This window comes from Silurus aristotelis (assembly GCF_946808225.1).
Source record: "Silurus aristotelis genome assembly, chromosome: 6".
In the NCBI taxonomy this organism is placed as follows: Eukaryota; Metazoa; Chordata; class Actinopteri; order Siluriformes; family Siluridae; genus Silurus; species Silurus aristotelis.
In genome coordinates this window covers 24,798,588-24,818,208 of record NC_139579.1, presented here as the reverse complement: position 1 = coordinate 24,818,208, position 19,621 = coordinate 24,798,588, and the positions used below count along the sequence as shown (strand labels likewise).

General features: G+C 37.4%; 3 protein-coding genes across 3 annotated transcripts; all 3 read left to right on the top strand.

The window, feature by feature from the left end:
* Positions 1 to 10: 10 nt before the first annotated feature.
* Positions 11 to 5,226, top strand: LOC310727454 (b(0,+)-type amino acid transporter 1-like). The gene is made up of 6 exons (XM_083543968.1): positions 11 to 1,016; positions 1,262 to 1,395; positions 1,530 to 1,659; positions 2,180 to 2,304; positions 3,400 to 3,487; positions 3,967 to 5,226. The coding sequence occupies exons 1-6, from the start codon at positions 312 to 314 to the stop codon at positions 4,195 to 4,197; spliced, it is 1,413 nt and encodes a 470-aa protein (XP_083400094.1). The 5' UTR covers positions 11 to 311; the 3' UTR covers positions 4,198 to 5,226.
* A 5,907-nt stretch (positions 5,227 to 11,133) lies between these two features.
* Positions 11,134 to 14,724, top strand: LOC310727453 (b(0,+)-type amino acid transporter 1-like). The gene is made up of 6 exons (XM_083543967.1): positions 11,134 to 11,866; positions 12,500 to 12,633; positions 12,712 to 12,841; positions 13,153 to 13,277; positions 13,625 to 13,712; positions 14,247 to 14,724. Exons 1-6 carry the CDS (start codon positions 11,156 to 11,158, stop codon positions 14,475 to 14,477), a joined length of 1,419 nt encoding a protein of 472 aa, XP_083400093.1. The 5' UTR covers positions 11,134 to 11,155; the 3' UTR covers positions 14,478 to 14,724.
* Positions 14,725 to 16,795: 2,071 nt separating this feature from the next.
* Positions 16,796 to 18,661, top strand: LOC310727269 (rho-related GTP-binding protein RhoB). The gene has a single exon (XM_083543529.1). The coding sequence runs from the start codon at positions 16,987 to 16,989 to the stop codon at positions 17,575 to 17,577; it is 591 nt and encodes a 196-aa protein (XP_083399655.1). The 5' UTR covers positions 16,796 to 16,986; the 3' UTR covers positions 17,578 to 18,661.
* The last annotated feature ends 960 nt before the right edge of the window (positions 18,662 to 19,621 follow it).

The following is a 19,621-nucleotide window of genomic DNA, read 5'->3' as shown; positions in this document are numbered from 1 at the left end:
AAGGTTAGGCCAAAAAAAAAATAAAAATTTTAAGTTAATACATTGAGGTGGAAAGACCTCAATGTATTAGAAAGTTCATGCATTTCACTTTACAGACTTCCTCCAATTTAACCACAAACTTTAACTGGAAACTATGCAGACAATTTTAACATACATTAACACAATTCTAGGTGGACAGTTACAGTCTCTGTACAATATACTAAGTTGCCTTAAATGTTAATGTTTAATTTGCACTTAGTTTCTTATTACCTATGATTCATATCTTCTACTGCAAGATGTGTTAAGCTCATTTTCACTTGCACTACGACAACATGACAAGCAATCAGGGACTGAAGCTGAAGCGGGAGGTAGGGTTAATAAGTGCCGTATCTCTGGTCGCAGGCACTATGATAGGATCGGGGATCTTCATGTCTCCTCAGTTTGTGATGTCCAATGTTGGAAGCCCTGGAGCGAGCTTGATCATCTGGTCTGTTTGTGGCTTGGTGACTCTATGTGCTGCGCTCACTTATGCAGAGCTTGGCACCATGTTCAGAGAATCTGGAGGTGAATTTATTTATGTCCTGAGAATCTATGGACCATTACCTGCATTCTTTTTGGCATTCACTTTCATAATTGTGGTGAAGCCGGCAGGTATTGTGGCTGTTGCCTTAAGTTTTGCTCAGTATGCTGTTGCTCCGTTTTATTCAGGCTGCATGCCACCTACATTGGTGGTGAAATTTATAGCAGTGGTGTGCATTTTTGTTGTGGCTGCCGTCAATATGATGAATGTTCGCTTCGCTATGGCCATTCAGGTTATTTTCCTGGTGGCCAAAGTTGTGGGTCTGATGGTGATTGTTATTGGTGGAATAGTTAGCATGGCCCAGAATGGTCTGGGAAACCTTGGAAATCCAGACACTGCCTTTGAAGGCACAACTTTGGAACTCGGTACAATTGTATTGGCTCTATATCAGGGACTCTGGTCTTTCTCAGGATGGGCAAATTTAGCCTTTGTTCTTGAAGAAGTGAAAAAGCCAGAGGTAGGTTCCATGAGATTTTCTATTGATATGATATACAATATCTTGTTATATATTGTGTCATATATATTATTTATGTTATTATACAACTAAATATCTCAAATATGCACACTTTCAAAATATAGCATTTACATCCTATACAGGAAACAGAAATCTATTTAATCTATTATTAGGAATGCTTTTTATGCAATTTGGAAATACAAATGAATAAATAAATTTACTGAATTTTCTATATCTATTTGTGAAAGGTAAATCTTCCCCGGGCGTTAATGTTTGCCATTCCATTGGTAACAGTCCTCTACTTGCTGGTAAATATCAGTTATCTGGTCGTCTTGACTCCTAGAGATATTATGATGTCCAGTGCTGTAGCAGTTACCTGGGGGTAGGTCATCACATGTTTGCACTCACTAAAGACTATGTATAAAACATGTATTCATGTAATACATGTAAACATGTATTCATGCATTTACAAAAAAAATGACCCACTAAAGATCAACATCTTGCCTCTGAGAACAGTAATAAGGTGCTGGGCAGTTGGGGCTGGGTGATGTCTATTGCAGCAGCATTATCTTCCTTTGGCACACTGAACGGATCATTTTTTGGTGGGGGACGAATTTGCTTTGCAGCTGCCCGAGAGGGTCACATGGTAAGTTGTGCTGTTAAGGAAACACAGATGGCTACAATCAAATCCAAAGCAGAATTTAAAAGAAACTCATGGTCAAGAAATCAGAACAGGGTCGAGCAGTCTAAACAAACAATACAGGTTGATAATTGACAACCAAAATTAGAATGCTTATGTCAGGTGTAGAAAAACAAGAACTGAACGGTTTGAAATAAAGTCTCTATAAATAGTGTGTGTGTCTAATTTAGCACTGATGTGTTCAATCAGTGATGGTGCTGAGAATGCTGCAGAAAGTTTAAAGTATAGCCTGTGGTGGCCATGCTTAAAGGACACAATGTTTGATGGGGAGTGAAGTTGCTAGAAGGCTGTGTCCTGACATAAGCATTAATAAAGCCTTTAATATTTACAGTTATAATGTTTCAAACTCCAATTAGCTCTTTGATTTGTATTTGTATTAAAAAAACTATAATCATCTGTCCTAAAGATGTTATTTCCTAAATTGTATTTCCTTGGAGAATTATTTTATTTTGGTTTATTCTTTTAGCCTAGCATCCTGTCTATGGCCCATGTGAAACGCCTCACTCCATCTCCAGCTCTCATCTTTTCCACCATCATTGCCTTAATTGTGCTCATTCCTGGAGACTTTCGGAGCATAATCAACTACTTCAGGTCTGGATAACAAACTTTGGATACATACATTATTGTTTTTATTAATGGATACAAAATGCATTATATAGCGTATAATTCATGCAGATCCCAATGCTTAAAAGCGCTTTTAAATACTGTAATTTCCGGACTATTAAGCGCACCCAAATATAAGCCGCATCCACTGAATTTGACAAAGATTTATTTTTTTTACATAAATAAGCCGCACCTGTCTATAATCCGCAGGTGTCTACATTGAAACTAATGTGTAAAACTAAAACTTTAAACAGGCTTTACCGAAAAACAGTGTCTGTTACACGGCTTGTATCTAAACAGTAGCCTACCAAGAAAGTCATTGTTCACTGTCTTCCTCCTTCCTTTCACAACTATTTCTCTCGAGAGTTTATCTTTTGGCATCGTCGTGCGTTTAATAATCACCATCTGTGAATCTTTTCTCTCGATGCCGTGCAGCTCAGAACACAGGTGAAGTGCGTTTTTCATGCCCGGTTGTTTTCAGCGTGACGAATGATTCGCATTTCCTGTAGACAGTCTGAGTGAGCGGCAGGTCAAACGTCAGAGGAACATCATCCATATTTATGATGTGGTGCGGCCCGATTCAGTGGGAGCGCATCTGATTTAATATAAAGAGGTTCATTGGTTCACCTGAACCCGTTCGGAAATTTCATTGGTCTAATGTTATGGGGCTCAGTGTTTTGTCTTGAAGTTTGTGAAACCGTGAAAAACCCAGGAAAAATTCATAAATTAGCCACTTTGTTTAAGCCGCGGGGTTCAAAGCGTGGGAATAAAGTAGCGGCTTATAGTCCGGAAAATACGGTAATGACAAATATAATAAAAAAAATTATATAATATCATAAAAACTGTATAATATATTAAGAATTGCAATAAAAAAACATACAACAGTGCTGCGTCTGTGCGAATCAAGTGATTAAAGATCTGTCTATGCATAATAACTTACAGCAAAATCAAAACAATTAGCTGAAACCGATATCTATATTACACAATAAATATATTTTAAATATAGGTGATACATGCAACTTTTTGTAACCAGTTCTATTGCGTAAAATTTCCTCCTGTAATTCCATTCTATTTGGCCTTCAGCTTTACATCCTGGATCTTTATTGGACTTGCGATATCAGGATTGGTCTATCTAAAAATAAAAAAATCAGATCTTCGTAGTGCATACAAGGTAAGAGAGATTTAGGTATTCAATATACATTATTGCACATTAGATATACATATTTATACTCTCTCTTAAACTGTGGCTCAATAGATTATTTTTATTCCTTTTAAATGATGTACACCTAATAATAAAGGTACCCATTGTACCATATATGATCTTCAGATACTTCTTTCTCTCCTTCTGCATCAGCAGTCCAATTCTTGGAAGTTATTGCTTAAATATATATATATATATATATATATATATATATATATATATATATATATATATATATATATATATATATATATATATATAATGTTTTTTTTTTATTTTATTTTATTATACTACATTTTTGTAAATTTGTGACTACCTGATTTTTGTGCTGTAGTAATATTTTACTTGCATTCAATTTCATATTTACACTCCAGGGAAACTGGACAATGTTAACATTCTTGTGAATCATCAATGTGTGTGTGTGTTCAATTTATATATGGTCTCCTCAGGTACCCAGAATTATACCTTTGCTTGTGCTGCTGGCATCCATGTTCCTGGTTCTAGCACCCATCGTTGACAAGCCTCAGCTTGAGTACCTGTATGTCACACTCTTCATCCTAAGTGGAGCTTTCATTTATTTTCCATTTATTCAATTCAAACTGTGTCCACACCTGCTGGACAAACTCACAGTGTTCCTGCAGCTCTTCCTGGAGGTGGCGCCAGCTGACAAAAATCTCTAAACATTTCATCTGATTTAGATGCAGAGCTTTTTAGACTCTTTTTCATCATTTGAATCCTAGCACATTTTGAAACAACTTCACCATACAACAAGACAATGACCCAAATCATATGTCCAAGCTCTATAATCATTTTTAAGAGACTGTTGGCTGGAGTGTTATCTATAATGCAATGGCCTGTCCAGTAACCGGACCCAAATCCTGTTGAACTTCTCTGGGATTAACTGGATTGTAAGGTCAAATATAAAACTATTGAAGAACACCTTTGGCAAGTTTTGCAAGAGGCATGGCAAAGTATTACAGTTGAATTTATTGGAGAAACTAACTGTGTCTGGATACCAGAAGTGTTTACAAACTAATAACACTTTACTTCTCTTAATTTTAGACTACACTCTTTAAAGGTCTACACTCTATAGATTACCAATTCCATAGTGTACAAAAGTGGCCATTTTTCCTTGTTGCTTACAAATATATTTTGTACAATTTGACAATTTGTGAAAACAAAAAAAGTTTTGCAAATAAAATTTTGCCATGAGGCATCCTACTTTTATACACTAATCAAATTGTGTTCCGTAAGTGAGTAACATAGTAATTGCTAGTAAAACTAATGATTGTTCTCATAATCCCTTTACTTGTAACATTAATGGTGCCTTCTCTCTACATTTATAAATAAGGTTTGGTCTTCATACTGTATCTTAAATATTAGTTACAGTATTAATCTCTTGTTAATATTTCAGTATGAATTTCAATATGGCACTCACAGTTTAATATGGGCATGGCTAAGACTTTTGCACTGTGATTTACATTTGCGGCAATAAGCAGACACCTGATGGACAGGATTAAGAACAAGTTAAATGGAGGTTAAGCACATGTAGGACGTTTTTGGGACAAAGTGAGAGAGGCCCGATTGAGATGGTTTGGACATTTGCAGAGAAGGGACATGTGGTATATCAGTAGTAGAATGCTAAGGATGGAGCCACCAGGAAAGAGGAAAAGAGGAAGGAGGTTCATGGGTGGGGTGAGGGTCATGGATGTGGTGAAGGAAGACATGCAGGTAGTTGGTTTGAAAAAGGCAGATGTAGAAGACAGAGTAGAATGGAGACGAATGATCTGCTCTGGTGACCCCTAACGGGAGCAGCAGACTTATCTTTATCCAGAGTGACATACAAAGGTTCTTTGAGTCTCTAGCAATGAATAAATCAGCACTGGTACACTAGATTACAAACTTAATATAAATCAGCCTAAAACTCTGTTTTTACAAAATTTTACAAAGCAAAAAGAAAGTGTTAGTTTAAGTGTTTTAGAAAGAAGTAGGTCTTCAACTGTCGCTTAAAAGATAGCCAGGGACTCCACTGTTTCGGACATCTAGGTAAAGTTCATCCACCACCCCAGTTCCAGAACAGTACGTTGTAGACCGGAACAGTGATGTAGACCAAATGTAGATCAAACGTTTACATTTAAACTAAAATACTCTGCATTCAATGCTCATGCGCAAAATGTATTAAGCTCATTTTTACTCACACCATGCAAGCAACGAGCAAAAAGGCTGAAGCTGAAATGGGAGGTAGGGTCAATTATTGCGGTCTCTGTTGGCAGGCACTATAATCGGGAATTTGTATGTCCCCTCAGTCAGTTAGAGTCTGACTTTTTATATCAATTGTCAGGTGCAAGAGCGGGTGACAATTGCAAGATGTGCAATGGCATGTTTCTTTGATGAAAACAATAAGTTAGACAAAATACAAAAAAGTAATGACAAAACAGAACGAAGAAACCAAGAGACTCGAGAAGACCAGAGGCTTGGGAAAACGCAGGAGAACGGAAAAGCAAGGAGACTAGGAAAGACTGGAGAAGACAGAGGACTCAAAATAATAGGAAAAACAGAAGCCAGGGGACTAGAGTAGACAGAAGACTCGGAAAGACTAGGGGAAGCCAGGAGACTCAGGCGATTAGGAAAACTAGAAGCCAGGGAACTAGGGTATACAGTAGACTCTGGAAGACTGGGGAAGCCAGGAGACTCGGGAAGACGGGGGAAGCCAGGAGAAACCAGGAGGCTAGGGAAAACCGGGAAGACAGAAGAAGCCAGGGTACTAGGGAAAACAGAAGACGCCAGGAGACTTGGGAAGATGGAAGAATAAGGAAAACAGAAGACTCAAGAAGACTGAGGAAGCCAGAAGACTCGGGAAGACGGGAAATCAAACAAAATAGAAAGACACTCACTAAACAGCACAAACAAACCCACACATATCTAGATTCTAAAGCGCCTATCAAGCCGACAAAACCACAACACAAAAATAATGACAAATATAATAAACCAACAAAGACCAAGGCAAAAGGGGCAACTTAAATAGAAAACACTAACAAGGAGCACGTGGGAGACATTACACAGTTAGGGGCTAGGGAGCAGGGGCTAAGGAAGTAGGGGATAAGGGCTCAGTGGCGGCATCTAGTGGCTAAAGCAAAAACGAACACAAAAAATGTCCAGACCCTGACATCAATCTAATAGCTGTTAAAATTTTTGTCTCAATTTTCTGATTCTATTATATTTAATATAAAATAGGCGATAAAAATATTTTTCCACTGGAGTTTTATATATATATATATATATATATATATATATATATATATATATATATATATATATATATATATATATATATATATATATATATATATATATATCTAGGCAGAAAAACATGAATATGTAGTCAGACATTTTGCTAATTAGCATTGGGGTACATTGACAGGCATAGAGATTTTGGGTAAATTGAGACAGTTTAATTCTGCTGCGCTAGTATTGCTAAATAGTAACATGCTATTGTACGAAGAAATATATATTTACAATTTTGAAATGAAAGCATTTTCTTATAAAGCAATATGAAATCATAATATATTGAAAGTGTGTGTTTATATTAATTTATATGTGTGAGTTATCATAGGTCTTTTTTTGGAAAAGCAGCATTTCAAGAGGGTAGTGCTGATACTTAAAACAACAGCAAAGGGACATTCCACTGTTTGTATCACACTGTTTGTTTGTGTTTTTTTTTTTTTTTTTTTTTACACTAGTTTAGTTTAGCACTAGTTTGTTAAATATTACTACTGCTACTCAGTCATGATCATCAGAAAGTTCTATCCTGCTGTGCACTTAAGATGATGGAGCAAAGATAAGCCAAATATTGAGACAGTATCTGAAATATCAGTTAGTCAGTATTAATCTCTTTAATATATTAGTATAAATTGCAATAACCACAGTTGCAGTTGTTTACTAAACATGTGTACAACAATATGAAGGTCATGAGTTAAAATACCAGCAGCAACAAGATGCCACTGATTGAATTGTGAGCAAGGCCCTTAACCTTCAACCAATCAGATCGAATAAGAAAATTGTCAGTTTCTCAGAATAAGGGTGTCTTAAAATGTTGTAAACGTGAGACATCATACATTAATTATTAATACATTAATATTTAAACTAAAATACTTTGCACTTAGTATCTGATTACCCGTACTTAAGGCGCTGGGTTGTCGATCAGAAGGTCTGGGGTTCGAGCCCTGGTATCGCCAAGCTGCCACTCTTGGGCCCTTGAGCAAGGCCCTTAACCGTCTATGCTCCAGGGGTCCCTTACGAGGGAAATATCAAGGTCCGTGACGTCGGAGTGACGTGGGGCCGCCTTCCCGTGGGCTCACCACCTGCAGGAGGGATCATAAGGGACGGTGCTGTGAGGATTGGGCAGCAGTCGAAGGCGGGGGCCTGCTTTGACTGCTGCCCCGCGACCCGAAGTACGGATAAGCAGGAGAAAATGAATGAATGAATGAGTGGTGCTCTTCCTCAGCATGAAACCATACTGTTGCTTAGAGATAGTCACCTCTTCTCTCAGCCTGGCTTCCACTACTCTTTCCCATAACTTAATGGTGTGACTGACCAACTTAATTCCCCTGTAGTTACTGCAGGTCTGCACATCTCCCTTATGCTTAAAGATCGGTACCAGCACACTCCTTCTCCATTCCTCAGGCATCCTCTCACCTTCCAGAATCTTGGTAAACAATCTGGTTAAAAACTCCACTGCCATCTCTCCTAAACATCTCAACGCTTCTACCGGTATGTCATCTGGTCCAACCGACTTTCCACTCTTCATCCTCTTATTCGCTGCTCTTACTTCCTCCTTACTAATCCTATCCACTTCCTGCTTCACTAACTCCACATCATCCAACCTTCTCTCTCTCTCATTTTCCTCGTTCATCAGCTGCTCAAAATAATCCCTCCACCTTCTTAACACACTCTCCTCACTAGTCAACACATTTCCATCTCCATCTTTTATTGCTCTAACTTGCAACACATCCTTTCCAGCTCTGTCCCTCTGCCTGGCCAATCAGTACAAATCCTTTTCTCCTTCCTTAGTGTTCAACCCTTTATTGATAAGAAAGAGGAGGTAATAAAAAAGTCAAACTAATCAAGCAATGACCTGGACACTACAGATGATAAAGACAGGGCAGAAACAAGACTTAAGTCATTACAAAAGTTCATGCCACTGTCTTCTTCTTTCGGCTGCTCCCATTAGGGGTCACCACAGTGGATCATCCATCTCCATACCACCCTGTCCTCTTCATCTGCCTTTTGTTACCAACTACCAGAATGTCTTCCCTCACCACATCCATAAACCACCTCCTTGGCCCTTCCTTTTTTCCTCCTTCCTGGTGGCTCCATCTTCAGCATTCTTCTACCGATATACCCCATGTCCCTCATCTGCACATGTCAAACCATCTCAATCGCACCTCCCTCCCCTTGTCTCCAAAACGTCCTACATGCGCTGTCCCTCTAATAAACTAGTTTCTAATCCTGTCCATCCTCGTCACTCCCAATGAAAATCTAAACATCTTCAGCTCTGCTACCTCCAGCTCCACCTTCTGTCTTTTACTCAATGCCCTTGTCTCCATACAATATAGCAGGTCTCACCACAGTCCTATAAACATTCCCTTTCACTCTTGCACATACTCTTCTATCACAATGAACTGACATCATAACCAACAAAATAAAAATAAATGTAATTCTCAAAATGTCATTGATATTCTATAAATGATTGAATGCAAAGTGTACAACATTGAAGTCATTATTCCTTGTTGCTCACAATTTTTTTGTTTTTAATTTGTGACATTTATTTTGTGACTTGTAATTAAAATCAGTTTAAGAATGCCATGAGGCATTTTAATTTCTACCCTAATAAGACTATGTACCCCAGCAAAAAAAATTGTAATTGCTAGCAGAAGATAATGATTGTTCTCATGATTCCATTGATATGTTTGTAAATGTTAATGTTGCCTTCTCTTTACATTCATAAATGAAGTTTGGACTTCCATAAATCTCAATTCAAGAAGCACATTACAATTAAATGTATTATATTACAATTTCTTACTTCTATCGAACACATCTATGAACACTTTGCTTTCTGGAAGTTTCATTAACTGCCCAAATTTGGTATTAGTCCAGAAAGTAACAAAGTCTTTACTAGCAGCTGAAACATGGAGAATATTAATATACTGTATTAAAACTGCAGTGGGTCCCAATAGATTTTTGCATTGATTCTAAAAATACAATTAAATACCTATATGTTTGCCTATAAACTAATTTTTCTACAAGCCACTCTCATTGTAATCAATTCACATTCTCATTTAAATATAGGCAAAAATGTGTTTGTTTAGTACTTGTTTAGTAGTACACCATGTATAGCTTTGGGGTACATTAGAGGGGCATACAGATTGTTGGTTAATTGGGATGGTTTCATGCTGGTGTTCCCAACATTGTTAAATGGTAGCATGTGCCCTTACATGAAGAAATATATTTTTGCAATTTTAAAATGAAAGTATTTTCTTTTAAAACAGTATGAAATCATAATATATCAAAATTTAAATTTTTATTTGTATAACGCTTTTTCCAATGAACAATGAAGCAGCTTTACACAGATAATGTGGTGATAAAAATTAATAAGTTGTTCTTTATAAATGTAAGTTTGTCCCTAATGAACAATCCGTTGGCGACTGTGGCAAGGAAAAACTCCCTGAGATGACATAAGGAAGAAACCTTGAGAGGAACCAGACCTAAAAGGGAACCCATCCTCAATTGGGTTGCACCGAATGTTCGTTTACAGATACACGCAGATATACGATGTTGAAAGGGTACAGTGATAGTGATCATAAGAAAACTGTAGTCCTGAGTCAGTGTAGCAGACTGTTGACATTAACCACAGTCCAATTCCATCTTCAAAGCTCCTGTTCTTACTCCGGGAATTTCATGGAACTACCCAAGTCATTGATGAGAAACCGTTCCCAGCTTCACAGATGTCACAGCGGTGACAGGAAGAGAAGGATATGGATTATTCTGTGTCCTTATTGTTGTATTAAAGTTAAGGACACTGTGTAGTTGGGGAAAAGTGTGTGTTTATATTAATTTATTATATTCATTCTATTTTGATTGGACAAGCAGCATTCCAAAAGTGCACTTACAACAACATCACAGAGACATTCCACTGTTTGTATCACTCAACTTGGTTCTCAACTTGGCACTCACAAAGTTCTATCCTGCCTTGTATTTAAGATGATGAAGCAAAGATAAGCAAAAGAGTAAGTATTAATTGATTTTATATTTTAGTATAAATTGCAATATCCACACGTGCAGTTGCCAACAGTATAAAGAGAAGTGGCAGCTCAGTGGTTAAGATTTTGGAGAAAAGTTCAAATCCCAGCACCAACACTGCTGTGAATGTGAGCATGGCCGTTAACCTTTAACTGATCAGCTCTAATAGGAAAATTGTCAGCTGCTCAGGATAAGGCTGTCTGCCAAATGCTGTAAATGTAAGACCTCATAAATGTTAATATTTAATCTAAAACACTTTGTACTTAGTATCTGATTACCCGTGTTTAAAATATTTTCTTTTACTTCGTGTTAAGCAGACTTTCACTTGCACACCACACCATGACGAACAACAATCACCAGGGACTGAAGCTGAAGCGGGAGATAGGGTTAATAAGTGCCGTATCTCTGGTCGCGGGCACTATGATAGGATCGGGGATCTTCATGTCTCCTCAGTTTGTGATGTCCAATGTTGGAAGCCCTGGAGCGAGCTTGATCATCTGGGCTGTTTGTGGCTTGGTGACTCTATGTGCTGCGCTCACTTATGCAGAGCTTGGCACCATGTTCAGAGAATCTGGAGGTGAATTTATTTATGTCCTGAGAATCTATGGACCATTACCTGCATTTTTTGTCGCATTCACTTTCATACTTGTGGTGAAGCCGGCAAGTATTGCAGCTGTTGCCTTAAGTTTAGCTCAGTATGCAGTTGCTCCTTTCTATTCAGGCTGCATGCCACCTACATTGGTGGTGAAATTTATAGCAGTGGTGTCCATTTTTGTTGTGGCTGCTGTCAATATGATGAATGTTCGCTTCGCTATGGCCATTCAGGTTATTTTCCTGGTGGCCAAAGTTGTGGGTCTGATGGTGATTGTTATTGGTGGAATAGTTAGCATGGCCCAGAATGGTCTGGGAAACCTTGGAACTCCAGACATTGCCTTTGAAGGCACAACTTTGGAACTAAGTACCATTGGAATGGCTCTATATCAGGGACTCTGGTCTTTTGCGGGATGGTTCAATTTAAACTTTGTGCTTGAAGAAGTCAAAAAGCCAGAGGTAAGATTTTGTGTTGATATAATATCCCACTTAACACTGTATATATGATATTGTATATACCCTCAATGTTTTTGTAATTATATTTTATTCATGACAAGTATTTCCTCCACAAGAGTGTTAAGATATCGCATATATTTTCTTCAGTTCCATTTAACTTGTATAGCACTCTTAAAAATATACAGTATGTGGTCATAAAGCAGCTTTATACAAACCGGATGTAGGCTTAGAGCTCTAAGGTAGCAGCAAAAGAATAAAGAAACCATGTTATTTCTAAATCAGACACTGAAATAATCAACTCTGAATAGCACATGAAAAGAGTCTGAATTGGTATATTTGAGGTGACGTACACTGCTGATTAGACTTGAAACTAGCTAAGTGATATCTTTTGCAGTCTAAGTATTAAGAGATCCTGCTTTCAATAAACCAAAGGAAAAATAGAATATTTACCAATGTACTCACATGGTTGACTGTAGAATCTAGTCTAAAACATTTTAGCCGCTTTTAGTAAATTTAGCTGCTTTTTTATATCAGTATATAAGTCTAAAGTGTAAAGGAAAATAATTTATTTATTTAAAGAAGCATCCACAAATACTGTAATTGTACTGAATTTTACATAATATCCATTTGTTAAAGGTGAATCTTCCCCGAGCGTTAATGATTGCCATCCCATTGGTAACAGTCCTCTACTTGCTGGTCAATATCAGTTATCTGGTCGTCTTGACTCCTAGAGAGATGATGACGTCCAGTGCTGTAGCGGTTACCTGGGGGTAGGTCATCACAGGTTTGCACTCACCAAAGGTAATGCTTAAAATAATAATATTAATAAATCTTGTCTCTAAAAACAGTAATAAGGTGCTGGGCAGTTGGGGCTGGGTGATGTCTATTGCAGCAGCATTATCTTCCTTTGGCACATTAAATGGATCATTTTTTGGTGGGGGACGAATTTGCTTTGTTGCTGCTCGAGAGGGTCACATGGTAAGTTGTTTTGTTATGGAAACACGGATGGCTCCACAAAAAACGTAAAACGGTATTAATTAAATCGAAGGCAGAATAATCCTAATTATAAAATATCAAATCATAGAAAAAAAAATTATTGATGGGGGATGAATTTGCTTTGTGGCAGCCCAAGAGGGACACATCGTATGTAAAAAAAAAAAAAAAAAAAAAAATTCTTACTTTGTACACTTTTTGATCTTAATGCCTCTCTAATTTGTGCTTATGCACAACGCACACCTTAAATGTCTGACCTTAGATATTTCTTCCTTCATGTTTTCTTGCACTTTCAGCCCAGTATCTTTTCTATGGCCCATGTCCGGCACCTCACTCCCTCTCCAGCTCTCATTTTTTCCACCATCATCGCTTTTATCGTGCTCATTCCTGGAGACTTCCAGAATATAATCAACTTCTTTAGGTATGCATAACGTAACATTTTCAGCTTCACTGTCAGTAAAAGCATATTAAAAGCATTTTGGTGTCCACTTAAAGGCTACAAAATATATTTTATAGTGTATGATTTATCTAGATCAAACTGTTCAAAGCTGCCTCAAAATGAAGTTAGAAATTTAGTGAGCAATAATGTTCAATATAAAATATAAACTATATGAGTGATTTGAATGAAAACATGATAAGAGCTGCACATTCATGATAAGAACTCTTTCACACAGTTTGGCTAAACTCTATTACCCTTGAATGCCAACAATACAAAGAGGGTTTTATTTTGTTATTCACCTGTTTCTCTAATTATACTTTGACTTTCAGCTTTACATCCTGGTTCTTCTATGGAGTTACCATATCAGGATTGCTCTATATAAAAATCAAAAAGTTGGATCTTCCCCGTGCATATAAGGTGAGAGAGATTAGAAATACTTTAATTCTTATAAAAAAATAGATGGATATTAAAGATATATATTTTTTTTTTAAGTTACCAGAATACCTACTATTTCTATACACAATCACAGTCAATCAATTATTTTAATTCCCCCTTTACTCATTCATGCAATTATTCAGGATGCCACTCGTGGCAGTGAAACAATGCCAAAATGTCTTAAGATATAGCTGAAGAGCTTAATGTTAATGTTCACATCAAACATGAAACTGACAGAAACATATGTTCCTACTCAATTACTCAGTTGCACGATTTCTCCTCTAAGATATAAGGAACAACAAACTCTTAAATTATTGGCTATTTTATAAAGGGAAAGGGAAAGGAAAAAGAGATAACATTCAGTCATTTTGGCATGTGTATTTTTTTTTTTTATAACACTAGTATTTAAAAGAAAACAAATTATTGTTTGAGTGAAAGTGTCATTATTTTGTATAAAGTTTTAGAAGGAAAAGCAAAAGAAAAATAAATGAAAAAATGTGTGTATGGTTTTCCCAGGTACCTATTTTTGTCCCCATTCTGGTGTTTCTGGTGGCTGTGTTCCTGGTTCTAGCACCCATTATTGACAAGCCTCAGCTCGAGTACCTATATGTGACTCTCTTCATCCTAAGTGGAGCTTTGTTTTATTTTCCATTCATTCACTTCAAACTGTGTCCAGGCCTGCTGGACAAACTCACAGTGTTCCTGCAGCTCTTCCTGGAGGTGGCGCCAGCTGATAAAAATGTATAAAACACCACATCTCTTGTGCTAGATTAATAACTATGTGCATTATTGTACAGCATTAACACTTTAATGATGCACATTTAAAGCCTGTTTTAGCTTGCCTTCTTGCAAGTTTATAAAATGTGTTGGTTTGTGGAATCTCTAGAAAGAATGCACACTGGTCAAAAGACATTTCTAATTTTTTTTTTTTTTGCTTTTAATATATAAAAACATACAATAAACAGTAGAAACGATAGATAGTAGAAATAAATAATAAAACATAAGCTGAAATGTGTTTTTAAATGTTACTTCATTATATGAAAACATGATATTGTATTCGCAGCTATTTTTGTATGTAGAGAATATATGTACAAGAAAGAAAATGATAAAAACGTTTCTAATAAGCTGGTCTTATTGTAATTGTAAATTAAACTCACCCACTGCTTTCACTTTATAGCCACAAGATCACTTTTTAAAGCAAAAAAAAATTGCAAATAAACAAGAAAGCAAACATTTGTTCTTTTAGGCCTTTAAAGAAAAGTTCATTCACTTCCCACATTTGCATGAAGCCCAGCAGGATCCTAATCAAGCAAACAAACAAAAAAAAACACAGAGGAGTTATTATAATCGAGTATAAAACTCAAGTTTGTTACATTTTGGGTGTTTCTTCAAAGATCAACCAGAAAAAGTTGTGATTTTACAGTAGGTTGATTCGTCCCTGCTAAAGGGTTGCTTATTTGAAGCAAACTATCAGTAGATGACGTCTGTGTTGACAAGCATATGGTAATAAAGAAGATTTGTTAGTGTTGTATACTGTAGCCACCGTTTGTTATGACAACAAGAAACTCCCACGCACCATACAGGCGCAGTGAAGAGCTGTCACCGCCACATGGCGCAATCCATCAACTGACCACTGCTCGTCATCGTAAGGATGGGAGGCACCTTCTCTAATCTCGCGAGATTTTATACAATTTGAAGGAATTGCTGTAGAAAATAAAATCCGTAAATAGCCATAAAACAAGCTTCTATTTATCCATTCGGAAAATATTGGCAAATGTTAAAATCACAATTCTAGTACACTAAAGTTGTAGTGTGTATATACATACATATACATATACATATATACATACAGTACAGACCAAAAGTTTGGACACACCTTCTCATTCAAAGAGTTTTTTTTATTTTCATGACTATGAAAATTGTAGATTCACAGAAAGTGTGAAACAACTGAAAAATGTCATATTCTAGGTTCTTCAAAGTAGCCACCTTTTGCTTTAATTACTGCTTTGCACATTCTTGGCATTCTCTTGATGAGCTTCAAGAGGTAGTCACCTGAAATGGTCTTCCAACAGTCTTGAAGGAGTTCCCCGAGAGATGCTTGGCACTTGTTGGCCCTTTTGCCTTCACTCTGCGGTCCAGCTCACCCCTAAACCATCTCGATTGGGTTCAGGTCCGGTGACTGTGGAGGCCAGGTCATCTGGCGCAGCACCCCATCACTCTCCTTCTTGGTCAAATAGCCCTTGATGCCTTCAGTGTGACTCTACAATTTTCATAGATATTAAAATAAAGAAAACTCTTTGAATGAGAATGTGTGTCCAAACTTTTGGTCTGTATGTATATATATTCATATTCCAACCCTATATATGCTATATATATATATATATATATATATATATATATATATATATATATATATATATATATATATATATATATATATATATATATATATACATACATACGGGTTGGAATTATCTACATAATGCTTATAATCAGCCAAAAATAGGTTTCCAGAGAGATACTTTCTGTTTTTTAAGAAAAGATATTATTAAGTTATTATTATTATTATTTTAAGAAAAGTTACTTTTAAATAATGTTTTTTTTTTCAAACATTCCGTCCATAAACAAGCTAAAAGAAGCCAATTGTTGCTACATTTATGCTTAATGTCAAAATTTGCTCACAAAACAAACACAACATAGTCAATTCAATTTGTTTGCGCATTAAAAACAAATATTCCATTGGAGGCTAAAAGAAATAATCAGGAATACCCTAATAAATAACATAATTAAAGTTTTTCATCTGAATGTTGTAGATGTTTATTTAAAAAAAATTATCATCTTGTGAAACATTTATTATAATGAAAAATTCATGACTTTTTTTTCCAGTTCAGCCTGTCCACTAACTTTACGAGAACAAATACGCATGCGCAAAACAAACTCCGCGCCCGTGCAACTCTAGTCCTCGTGGCGAAAGAATAAACCCCACCCTCCGTGTGGGTTCAACCAATCAGATTACGTGTTTAAAACCATGAAGTCATCGTACCATTCGCCATTGGAGAGCTATATTAAGAAAGCAGCGAGGTTGCTTTATAAAGAAGTTCTGCCCGGCAGCTGCTCAGGAACACGTTGTGGTCAGATCTGGGGAGAAAGTGGCTTTGTTCACTATAGTAAAGGACGGCGTGATTTAAACACTGATTTCTATCTCAGAAGGTTGTGTAGTGGTTCCATTTGTAGTATCTGACCGAACTAGTACAATATGGCTGCTATAAGAAAGAAGCTGGTGGTAGTCGGGGACGGCGCGTGCGGCAAGACGTGTCTCCTGATCGTCTTCAGCAAGGACGAGTTCCCTGAGGTTTACGTGCCCACAGTGTTTGAGAACTACGTGGCGGACATCGAGGTGGACAGCAAGCAGGTGGAGCTGGCTTTGTGGGACACGGCCGGTCAGGAGGACTACGACCGGCTTCGACCACTCTCCTATCCGGACACGGATGTAATACTCATGTGCTTTTCTGTGGACAGCCCTGACTCCCTGGAGAACATCCCTGAGAAATGGGTTCCCGAGGTCAAACACTTCTGCCCTAACGTGCCCATAATACTGGTGGCCAACAAGAAGGACTTGCGCAACGACGAGAACGTGCGCAACGAGCTGGCGCGCATGAAGCAGGAGCCGGTGAAGGGCGAGGACGGGCGCGCCATGGCCGTGCGCATCGGTGCCTACGACTATCTGGAGTGTTCGGCCAAGACTAAAGACGGTGTGCGGGAGGTGTTCGAGACGGCCACACGCGCGGCGCTGCAGAAGCGCACGAGACCCGCCCCGATCTGCGGCCAGTGCTGCAAACTGCTCTAAAATGTCTCCTCTGATTTCTTCTGAAGAATTAAGGAACCTCGAGCAACCACGACGTGTCCTGCTCCACCGGCGCTGAACATACAAGCAGAACAGCAGCTGTTGCTGTAAAACAAAAAAAAAAATGGGCTCGTCTCCTTTTTGTGAAGTGTCGAGTTGCTTTAAAAGGGAGAGGACACACACACACACACACACACACACACTGAATTGTCCCTTTGCTCGTTGCATTGTGGGAAAAGAGAACTTAGGGGGGTGATTAGCAAACCCACTGCTCTTACGAGTGTGATTGTAGGGTTTCCAGCTATGAGCAACCTTCCTATATATTTATAGGGGGACAACATTTAACCTCTCTGGATCTCCCTTCCATGACTAGACAGAGAAAGAAAGAGAAATGCATTGCTTACACTGTTACAACTGTTGCCACGCAGTCCTGCAGATGCTGCTTGAAGAAATGCATGACGGACGTATGGAGTGGGGGATGTGGGTCGTCAGGGCTCAGGCCTGTGTTTTCATTGTGCTTTGCTCGAAAATTCGACTTGCTTCTAATCAAAGCCTGTGAGATATTTTATGTCATAAAGCTCCATTACAGTGCAGTCCAAATGTATATAATTTTTTAAATTATTGTTTTTTTTTTTTGTTTTTTTTGCTAATCCCACTGCACTGAATGAAACTGCCATCTGTGTTTTTAAAACGAATGGGAAAAACATCTTCGTACAAGCCCTTGTTTTTGTGTTCGATACCACCACAGGACACAGCAGAAGAGGAGATTTACAATAAATGCATATTTTCCAATGTTTAATGTCTGTGGTACTTTTTAAGTTTGGTTTTATTTTTTTATTTTTTTTTGTATGTTTCATGTGGTAAACTCTCAAGTTTACATAAACCCAGCAAGTATTTGACATGAATGAATGTTTTACAGAGAGAAAATCAAATAATGTAAATGTCTTATGTTTATGTTGACAGAAACCTTAAGGCTTCAGTGTGTGTTAGTTTTTTGTTTTTTTCCTTTCTTTGTTAAATTGTTGTGGTTTTCAACTGTATAACTGGTTCTACAGAAATAAAAAAAAAAATTGGAAGTGAACTTAAACATGGGTGGGGTCAGATATTTTGTGCAACACACCATTTGAGCATCACCTAACAACCGTCTGTTATCTCACTGTTGTTGTGGTTTTTACTTGTAAATGCATAGTTATCTGTTGTTTTAACAAAGCTAAAGAAGCCAACTGAACAAAAACTTTCCCTAAAATTGTAAAGAATTTTCAATTTTTTATTATCATCTATAATATCCATGAATAGTATACAATAATTATAAATGTTGAAGTGTATGATGGCCTTGCTTTAGGGTTTATAATATTAAAACCTTTTTTAAAGAAAGCACAAAATCCAAAGTGATTAAGAAGAACATAATGCAAATTATGGATTTGGGATAGCACATGATATTTAAGTATGCATCTATTTTTGGACAAGGCATGACGAACAACTAAACTGTCTTTTGTCTGCCCCTGCATTACAATAGCAGCATGTACACCTCATCTGTGTGCTAAGTCAAATATATGGTGTGCTATTGTGACTGAAATGTCCGATGTTTCAGTAATATCGCCTGATGCTGTGAGATGTCTGGATTTTGATCCCCACACAATACACATTCCCTACAGACCTTTACACATCAGATTTAATCCGCTTTGAAAAGTTAAAGATGATGCTTCTGCATTGCTAATTTGGTGAGCAGTTATCTGTGCTCCACTCATTAGCACATGACAGTTCAGGGTTGCTCTTTAGATTATTTAGCATGCCCATGCTAGTTTAGCAAGCTTTAGGCCAAATCACAATGGCTTTGAGTATGTGGAAAACATTCTTGCAAAGTATTGAAGGCTGTCATCCTAATGATGCAACTAAGACAAATGACAATGCACTAACAATACAGAGCTTTTGATGATGCAGCGTTATAACCTAGAAATGCTTTTACGTTTATATTGTTCTTGCCAGTCATTTTTTTCATTTGTAAATGTGAAAATAATCGGACAGTCAGTAAAAGAAAGTGACAAAC